Below are 9995 nucleotides of genomic sequence, written 5' to 3' on the forward strand. Positions count from 1 at the left end.
TTTATTTACAAAATTAAAAAAAAAAATTTTTAATTAAAAACTTTTATTCTAAACAGTCATGAGCAATAAAATAAATGTTAAAATTGTTTAAAATGTGACTAAGTCGACAGTGTTAGAGCTTAAATAAGGTTTGTGAATATGATGTGGTGCTCAACTTGGATATTTGAAGTGGGTGTGTCATATACGTTTCGTTGCTTCTAATAATGGATTTTACTAAACAGCGAATCAAAGTGTTTAACACAAAAAAAAAAAAATAATAATATTGATAACTTATTATGTAAACATGAAATAATAATTCTAAAATGTATTAGTGACTAAGTGACTAAAGGACTACATATATTTTCAATCTTAAAGAGAGCATTTACTTGTAAAGTGGTGAGAACAGCACATATGAAAAATCGCTGAATGTCCTCCACTTCTCTGGACCCATTTAATCAAAACAAAAGCTTTATGTATAACTACAACTTTTTTAGAAAAAAAAAAAAAATTAAAAATATCATATCTATCTTTTACAAATAATAAAATTAAACGAGTAAAAAAGTAAATCTGAAATAAATCAAATATAGAATACACTACTCAATACATATGCAGGAAAAGGATGTGCTTAGGCCGTTGTGGAATATTTGAGATGTCCTGATTACGAATTTGAGTTCAAAAAATTTTCATCACTTAAGGGGTTACATGGGTTCCCTCATGTAAAAAACAGCCTTTTCACCAATTTCTTCTCTTACAAAAAATWAAATATTTTATTAGCATTTTTTATTGTTACAAAATTACACTATTAACAAAGAAATTCTGAATTTTTTGGAAAAAAATATTTTAAATTCGGCCCTTGCGGGACCATTTTCAGTGAACCTTCGACCYTCGGAAAAAATTCGTTCACGAGTTGGCAGGATAACTCCTTACAATATCATCTAAAGTGAAAAAATGCGTATTTTAGCTAACATCTTAACTTAGAACATTGACGAAGCAAAAAAAAAAAAAACTGAAAATTCTCAATTTTTATAGAAAAAAATACAAAATATCAGTGAAAGTGTCTTGAAATTTTTTTCAAATAGTGGCAATCGAAAAAAACTTACGTCCGAGTCTTTAAGAATCGTATGTATCTCAAAGACCAGTTTAAAATTTCATGAAGATCGGTAGAGTAGTTCTCAAAAAATCTTGCTAACCGACTTCAAAAACACAGTTGCGAGAATAACGCGTTTAAAGACGAGGCACTTAACTCAGCTAGCCGCGAGAGCGCAAGTTGTCAAGGGTGTATTGCCGAAATGATTACTCTGATCAACTTGAAAATTTAGGACAATATTCTAGAGGTGTTGTAGAATAGCCATGTAGCTATACAAAAATTCATTTTGTTAAACCCGTAAACCCATAAAATTAGCAAGGAAGGCCTCTCACAGTGGAAAAAATACTAAGGATTAAAGCCGTGTTAATATTTTCAAATACATAAGGATTGTTTGCTATAAAAGGATATAAGAATAGTTTTCATCCCATTTTATTCAATCTGAGCACAAATAAGCACCGTTATTAAAAARTACGCTCTATCAATTTTATTAATATGACTCAGATATTGGCCGAGTGTATGAGGGCTAAAGGAAGTTCCAAAGCTTTCAAACATTGTCGAGAGATCGTTGAAAACATCACGTTCTGGGCGACCTTCGACCTCTACAAAAGATTTATTTATTTATTTAAAAGAGAACTAATTATAAATAATTAATCCACTTGTAAGATCTACAATAGATATAATATTAAAAATCGTCAGTGAAGTGTTAGAAAGATTGGCAAGAGAGCTCGACTACTCGACTGCAAGTCCGTTTGAATGATTTTGGTGGATATTTGAGTATGAAACGTATTCTTGCTCGACTCGTCATGATAAAGCTGACATTTTTTCAAAAAGTTCTAATGCCATCTTCATGGAGAGCATTGTACCCGCCGCTGAGACATGGGATTATGACTTTGACATGCAAAAGTGCTTATGAAAAGTGTTTCGAGGTCTGGAAAAATCGTTGGCATTAGTGTACTACATACGAAATAAATAAATAATTAGCGTTTTATTTAAAAATTTTCGCGTACTTTTTTGACAAAACCTGCTTAGAATGTCATAATGTAAGTGCTTAGAATGAATAAAACCGGTTGAAAGTTCGCCCTAGGTCTCACATAACTACCAGGCCTTATATATCGGAAGTACTTTCCTGTCTTCAAAACTTTAAAGTTAAAAGTGTATGAAATGTTTGGTTATCTCCGGAATTGGAATTTCTTTACTTGTTTTAATATTTTTTACTTACATAAACAATCTTATTAATTACGAAATTTCTTCCAAAAACCATTTTCGAAAGAAAATATAATAACAAATTATTTCAACTTATTCACAGGTCGCTCGTGAATACGACAGATATCTCTGCGCATTGAAAATGGATGCGAAAACCAACTCTACAATACTAGAAGTAAAGGAACCGAATGCGCTCTACACAACCGATGTGATAGCGATCACGGCCTATGGCATACAAGCAAATAGTCTCAACGATCCGAACGGCATTTTCCGTAAAAGTGGCAAGAAAATCTTCACATTTACTTGGTTACGTTCCATGGAGTTCAAAGCGTTCTTTTTCATACCCATAATGGTTAAGCTTTTTGGCTTCAAAGTATTTTCCAAGCAGGCCACAATCTTTTTGCGCGACACAATCAATCATGTGATGGAGGAACGCATCAAAAGGGGTAATGTGCGCAACGATCTAATCGACATTTTGGTTAAATTCAAACAAGAGGCCGAAGAAGAACTGAAAGAAGGCAAGAAACCGTTCATTTTGGAGAAAGACGCTTTGGCGGCGCAAGCGGCTATTTTCTTTTCGGCTGGCTTCGAAACGTCATCGTCCACAATGTCATTCGCTATGTTCGAAATGGCGCAAAATCCGGAAGTGCAAAGACGTTTGCGTGAAGAACTACTCGAGGCATACAAGAGTAATGATGGCAAAATAACCTACGAGTTGATTATGGGTCTGAAGTATATGGATAATGTAGTGAAGGAGGTGTTACGCCATTATCCACCACTACCATTCCTCGATCGCGTATGCACACCAAAAGCTGATGAAAAAGGTTATTCGCTGAACGCCTTTGGTTTGGACTTTACAGTACCGCACAATATGCCTGTCTATATACCGAGTCAAGCTTTACACATGGATCCAAAGGTTAGTTTATGCAACGCACTATGTTACTTTTGTTGTTCATTATTCCTTTTTCATTGCTGCAGTACTTCAAAGATCCCGAAACGTTTAATCCTGATCGTTTTCTACCCGAAAACAAACACGAAAATAATATGAATGCCTATATGCCTTTCGGCATCGGACCTCATAACTGTATTGGTGAGCGCTTCGCAATGATCCAAACAAAGCTGGGGCTACTCTACTTCTATCGGAATCATTATGTAACGCCCTGTGAAATCACACCGAGGAAACTGCATTTGAATCCTCGTGCCATCATATTACAGTCCTCTGGTGGCATAAATTTGAAAGTCGTGCGTGATCCATTGTTTTAGAGATGAAGTGGTTGATGAGGCTGTTAATATAGCATTATATACTATACTTCACATACTTCAAAGAAGATACATATAGTAGATGTTGTGTCTAACATATGTAGAGATTAAGCTGTAGAATAACGGTATTTGAAGTAAGTATTTAAGCTTTTCGAAGACAATATCTCATTGTTTTTATTTTTTTTTAAGTACTTGTTTTATTTGTAGATAATATAAATAATCAAAATAAAAAGTATGCCTATATATTATATGTACTAAACATACTAACAATAATTTCGATTCAAATGTCTCTGAAAATAAAATTGTCCAACTGATGTTAATGGTGTCTAAAAATATTTTTGACAGATTGCTCAGTTCCAGTCGAGTTTAGGAGCCCTTACTCTATTGAATCCAGAATTGTTTGGAAGAACGGATTTTAGAGGAACACCTGCTTTTTGTTGTTTTAACGGTTATTTAGTCCCTGTTGGGGTGGTAAGGTTCAGATAAGTTGTCATGGGGTCGTACCATAGGGAGATAGGTGTCAGATTTGTAAGATTAGCAGAGCATGCAAAGAGGTGGTAAGAGACATAAGGGGACTCGTTGCAAGCTGTCGTATCAGAACGCAGCTGCGTTACTCGATTCTTGCGGCCACTTGAACAATGGGTGGTGATTTGGCGCCAAGTACGACATTCACTGAGAGGGAGTCGGTGAAGGTGTTCATGGCTCTATTGTGAATGGCGGTAAGTGCGTGTCTGAAGTTAGTTGCGTCCGAAGTCTGGTCGGCGTATTGTCTTATATCGTCGACGTAGTTGAGGAAGTTGGAAGATGAGAATAATTTCTACGAAAACATGCCAGCAGAAACTGCTTGGAGAGGAGTTACTTAACTGGGTGTCCGGAGTCTCATGTTCTGAATTTTCTGAAGCTTCCTCGTCTGCGTTTCACTGCGTCCAAGCAACCGTATTGGATTATCACAGATGTATGTTGCCAACAACGTTGTTCTTAATTTCCCCAGCCGGCTAACGACTATTGAATTTTGTTGCGGCTCTGGACTTTTGGCAATAATCATGGTTGTGTGAGGATTGAAGGAGCACACGATGTCGAGTGTCGAAACTAAAATCTTAGGGTTATTGATGGGATAACAAGGATCACCTGGTGTAAGATTTTGGTATTCAGAAAGGTAAGGAGTGTAATAGATTGTTTTTTTGGGGTGCTAGACTTCGAAATATTCTATTTATTGAGAAAAACTGAACTTAGCAGAAATCTTCTTCAACTTTTTCTTCCAGCCAAGCACCGAATTCTTTGATAAATGGAGAGTAGATTCATGGATTATCTATGCCGGAAAAACATCAGACCTCAAAAGAGTGATGAACGTCTGCTAAATATCATGGATATATTTAGAGCACGACGAAGATGCTTCCAGTAGATAACTTTAAAGCCTATCTTATAGTATGGTATTTCTTGTGATCTGGTCTGATTCTCACATGTAAATGGTGAACTTTAAATCTGGCAATAATAGCGAGTGATCCAAGTAGATGTATAGTACTTCTTTCAATAGCCGTTTTTGACAGATTGGACATGAGTTGCGTCAAGCTGTTGCTATGTTTGTTCCGTTATGGTCAACATAATCGACCTACTGAACGAGATAGCTTCGATCTACGGGCTCCTGAAAAGTTCAAAGAAGATCTGATGTTTTCAAGCCAAATTTTGTTCAGCGATAAAGCCCATTTCTGGCTCAATGGGTATGTAAGCAAACAAAATTGCCGCACTTGGGATGAAAAGCAACCTGAAGCAAATCAAGAGCTGCCATTTCATCCAGCAGAAGCAACGGTTTGTTGGCCGGTGAAATCATCGGTTCATATTTCTTTAAAAATATTGCCGGTGAGAATATAACCGTGAATGGAGACCGTGATCGTCCCGTAATAATCCGTTATTTAATGACTGAAACTGAAGCTCGTGATCTCGGCGACATTTTTTTCAACAAGATGGCGCCACTTCCCACACATCGCATTAATCAATAGATCTCTTTAGAGAACACTTCAATGAGCAGATAATTTCAAGTTTTGAACCGATCGATTGGCCAGCAAGATATTGTGATATCACACCGTTAGATTTTTTTTCTGCAGGGATACATACATATGTAAAGTCTAAAAAAAGTAAAGTCGGTTTTGGCCAAGGAACAAAACATCACACGTTTCGTGCGGCAGTGGAAATGCTCGAACAAGTTATCTAAAATGGGACTCAACGGATGAACCATCCGAGACGTAGCCGCGGCTAACATTTGAAAGAGATATTCTTCAAAAATGAAATGCTAAAAAATGTATTGATAATAAACATTCCCAACTTGAAATTTTAAGCTTCTGTGTTTTCTCTTTAATTGGATCATTCTTTATATATTTAATAAACCCTCACAGCCGATTCACGATCTGGAGTTGATTAAAAAAAATTTTGATTATGGATTTTAATTATTTCTTTAGCTCCACATCCCGATTCGTTGAGTTCGGATAACTTGTTCTTCGCTAAGAAGCCATGATAGTAGAATATTAGCGTCAAGTTGCCTGTAGTTTTAACTAGTGGCAAGAATTCTTAAATTGACATATTTCAATAACATTTTATCTTTTTATTAAAATAGTGGTAAATGGGTGGCAATCTCACCTCTAAGCCTTTATAAATTTTCCTAGTCTTTAAATATTAGAAAATAGAGCATTTTACTCATCTTGAACAAACATCAAGTATAGTCCACCTTTTGCTTCTAGCATAAATCTCTTCGGATCAAACCGAATTTCTTTCGTTGTTTTCGCACACACTTCCACACGATGCCGCTTTAAGATATAGAGTAAACCGAGCTTGACTTGCAGCATACCAAGCCGACTGCCAATACAACCATGTGGTCCGGCGCCGAATGGTAAATAAGTCATTGGTTTGATGTTGTGCAGTTTCTCTTGGGAAAATCTTTGTGGGTCGTAAAGTTGTGGATTGGGCCAGAACTAGAAAAAATATAAGAAGAATTATTGCGACTAAACTCCAACGTGCAAATTATGTTTCTGGAGCAATAAATACTTTAAGTTATGAGAATATTCGGTTTCAAATTCTAATATACGTACGGAAACGTGTACACATTCATATATATTATATATTATAGAAAAAGTTTTTTACCGTATTTTGAGTTTTGCAGAACTTTTATAGTTGAATTTATACAAATCTTACCTTTGGATCACTATGTAAGCCCAAAATGGAAATATAGGCCGGCACATCTCTGGGTATGCGCAAATACTTCTTTCCTTTGTCAAACCACAACGTCTGCTGCTCGCCATTCGGCAAACACTCACGATTAATAAAGGGTGCTGTCGGATAGAGACGTAATCCTTCGGCGACCACCATATGCATGTACGGCATATGCAATAACTGTTTGTAACTTACACCTCCATTAGATGGAACTCGAAAACTTGTAGCTATTTCGGCTTTTAATTTACGCTGAATTGCCGGTTGCTTTGCCAATTCGTATAAGATGAGCGCGATCAATGAAGAGGACGTCTCAAAGCCCGCCAATAGAAAAATACCCACTTGTGCGGCGATAAAGTCCGGATGACACAGCCAAGCACCGTAAGGTTCTGAATCGCTSAGATGCTGTTGCATGTTCAACAACAAATCGATAAGGTCGCCGCCATCCGGCTTATGCTTGTTCACTTTCAAGCGTTCCTCCACTAAACGGCGTAAATAGTCGGCGTATTTGCGTGTGAAAACTTTCGATTTAAGCGTATGCACCCATTTCGGTAGAAAGAATATTGCAAAGAAATCGATAATCTTACGCAAACTGGGTTGGAAGAGATCTTCGCACTGTGTGCGCATCTCGCAGCCATCATTGCGTAGACCTGCCGCATCGATGYTATACAATAGCGCAGCTGTGAGGTCTGTTGTGTAGAGTGCACACATTTCTTTCACCTCAATGACGGCAGCGACCCCGACACTGTGTTCGGACGCTTCTTGTTTTTTTATCTTACGTGTGATATATACATCTAATAGTTCGGCGTAGGTAATCAGTTTTGGATACATTACACTTTTGATATGTCCACTAGTGAAAAGTTTCGAAATCTCGCGTCGACTCTTGCGCCATATCGCATATTTGGCCAAAGGTAGCGTTAAAGCGCCCATGGGATCACTATGTAGATCGGCAGCCTCATAGCGATTGCGAAAACTAATAAACTGTTTTGTGAGTAACTGTTCGATCAATTGCGGTTCGCGTATAAGCAGTGCGGGCGTGTGTAGTATAAAGAAACCGAAAAATGGTGCCGATTGGAAGTTTGGCTCTTCGTAGAGCCCGCGAAAGTAGTCACCGAAAGAAGTACGTAACAATAGTAGTGATTTTAAATTTCCCAAAAGCGGTGTGGGCTCGAGATATGGTATTTTACGACGATGCCAATAACTGTAACGGCGTTGAAACCAAAGTTGTATTAAGGTCATAGTAACAAACATGAGCGCTATTGTGATCAGCAGTTCGTAGCCGTAGACCGACATGACATTTGTTGAGCTCTGAAAAATCAATTAAAGCAGAACGTGAAATATTCAATGCGGTGTTGCTAAATGCTCTGTTAGCGATGTTCAAATAACTACGATAAGTCTTGATTTTTGTTCTGTATTGTCCTGTTGACTCCCAAGACTATCCTAACACTTAAAGTTTAAACGTCTTATATATTAAATATTAAGAAACCTCATTTCAAGTCCCACTTAACGTCCATAGAATACACTTATGAATCATGAAACTTAATGGGATTGTACGGCCCACAGCTTCTCTGGCAGCATCAAAAAGGGTTCTCTATCTCTTCTTACGTGAAGGATATCAATGCAATCTTTATTGAAGTAAATAAACATAATCAAAGAAGAGTATTTCCTTTTATATCAGATTTTTGCAAATATAAATTCGATATTTGTTTAAATTTATTGTCGTCTCACAAACAATACAACTCAATTCCTCGCGGTCGGATCAAATTGTTCACTCATATCCTTCCGTTTCTTTTCGATGTCATAAAACGATGCGCTTCGAGTGTCAAAACTAAAGTCTTTGTTGGATGCTGCACCAAAAACTCATGTGGTTCGAAAATTTACTACTTTTATTACTCCTCATTCCACTCAACCATTGAGTGTAACGAAACACAGTCTCTATGATGGTAAGAAAGAGCTGTGGCCGCTCTACTAAACAAATGGGATTGCGTCTACCGTCTCTCGATTGGCAATGCACCGCGCCGATGGAGGATGACGGTAACTCGTTGGAACTACTTCACAAATATGTTTGCCACAGGGTATGCCAGCTTACATACCAGTTTATGGCCTACATATAAGTCCGAAGGTAAATAATTTTTAATAAGATACACTTACTTTTGCTAACACTCCTCACAGTACTACACTGAGCCGACCAAATTCGATCCAGCGCGTTTTGCACCACACTACAAGAAGTAGTTGACGTCTTACACTTATGTACATATATGCCATTTGAACTGGGTACGCACGCTTGTATTGGGGAACGCTTCGCTATGCTACAAACCAAAATCGGACTCACCTATTTACTACTTAACCACAAAGTGACGACTTGTAAGCGCACCAAGATTCCCATGCAGTTGGATCGCAGAAGCGAACTCGTAATGATCCAGGCCGAAGGCGGTATTTATCTGAATGTTGTGCGCAGTCCGCTATGTGAGCGTACAGAGTGTCCCGTTAGTTGCCGTCCAGAGATCTGCGAAGATCAGCGCTGACCGTGCGAAACGCACGAATGAGTGAAAGTTGTTTGGTGTCGTACGATTTTAAGGGCACGCATCACCGCACAAGCTCAAATATCGATTAGTAAACTACACACATTTTGCTTTTAAGAAAATGTTTTTATTTTGCAATTTTAGACTTGGGTCAACAGCACTTTTGCGTGTTTTGGGTAATTTATAAGATTCTCTAATTTTCATTTTCATTTTTATTGTGACGCGTGACCTTTAGTTTTAGTTCTATCATACTAAATAAGCATGTTCACTGTAAAATTTAAATTTGTAATTCACATTGACACTCCGCATGACACACGCGATCACGAAGGGGTCTTATGCTAGCAGCAATGAAAATAAAAACTTCAAAATTTATCGTGTGACGTTTACTTCAAAAAAGAGTTAGGAAACGTAGATTGGTACGAGGATAGTTTGAGAGTTCTGTCGAAAGAAATCACTTTCGAGCTATTCCCAACTTCAATCTCCCATATCGATAGAGAAAATACTATGAATATACGTATGATTAGTTATGCCAAGTTTTGAGTTTTATTTAATCCTATTTTTTTCACATGAGACAAAACTATCCTTACTTAGCAGAGAAAGTGGGCTGAATTTTCAAAGCTAGTAGAACCTTGAACTTTAGTCCGACTTTTTTTTTTAAAGTAGCGGTATCAAGCTTTCGTTCAAGTGATTCATGTTAAGATCTCACAATCTGCACCAACTAGTGTGGCTTTAGGCCTGGAAAATCA

The 9995-nt window shown here is 37.4% G+C and overlaps 2 protein-coding genes across 2 annotated transcripts in view; one reads left to right on the forward strand and one right to left on the reverse strand.

Annotated features, from left to right (window-relative positions):
- The window catches only part of LOC108972676 (probable cytochrome P450 6g2), a 4554-nt gene extending 705 nt beyond the window's left edge, over nucleotides 1-3849 (forward strand). The window contains exons 2-3 of the mRNA XM_018939373.1: nucleotides 2373-3185; nucleotides 3248-3849. Coding sequence (XP_018794918.1) covers nucleotides 2373-3185; nucleotides 3248-3532 — 1098 coding nt within the window. The 3' untranslated portion in view covers nucleotides 3533-3849. The remainder of the gene's footprint in view (nucleotides 1-2372; nucleotides 3186-3247) is intronic.
- Nucleotides 3850-5940: 2091 nt separating this feature from the next.
- LOC108972668 (probable cytochrome P450 6t3) lies at nucleotides 5941-9188 on the reverse strand. Its single transcript, XM_018939363.1, has 3 exons — nucleotides 9060-9188; nucleotides 6713-8035; nucleotides 5941-6492 (listed from the first exon to the last, which is right to left on the reverse strand). The coding sequence occupies exons 2-3, from the start codon at nucleotides 8018-8020 to the stop codon at nucleotides 6214-6216; spliced, it is 1587 nt and encodes a 528-aa protein (XP_018794908.1). The 5' UTR covers nucleotides 8021-8035; nucleotides 9060-9188; the 3' UTR covers nucleotides 5941-6213.
- Nucleotides 9189-9995: the final 807 nt, after the last annotated feature.

Source organism: Bactrocera latifrons, unplaced genomic scaffold (genome assembly GCF_001853355.1).
Source record: "Bactrocera latifrons isolate USDA-ARS-PBARC rearing strain unplaced genomic scaffold, ASM185335v1 scaffold_413, whole genome shotgun sequence".
NCBI classification, from domain to species: domain Eukaryota; kingdom Metazoa; phylum Arthropoda; class Insecta; order Diptera; family Tephritidae; genus Bactrocera; species Bactrocera latifrons.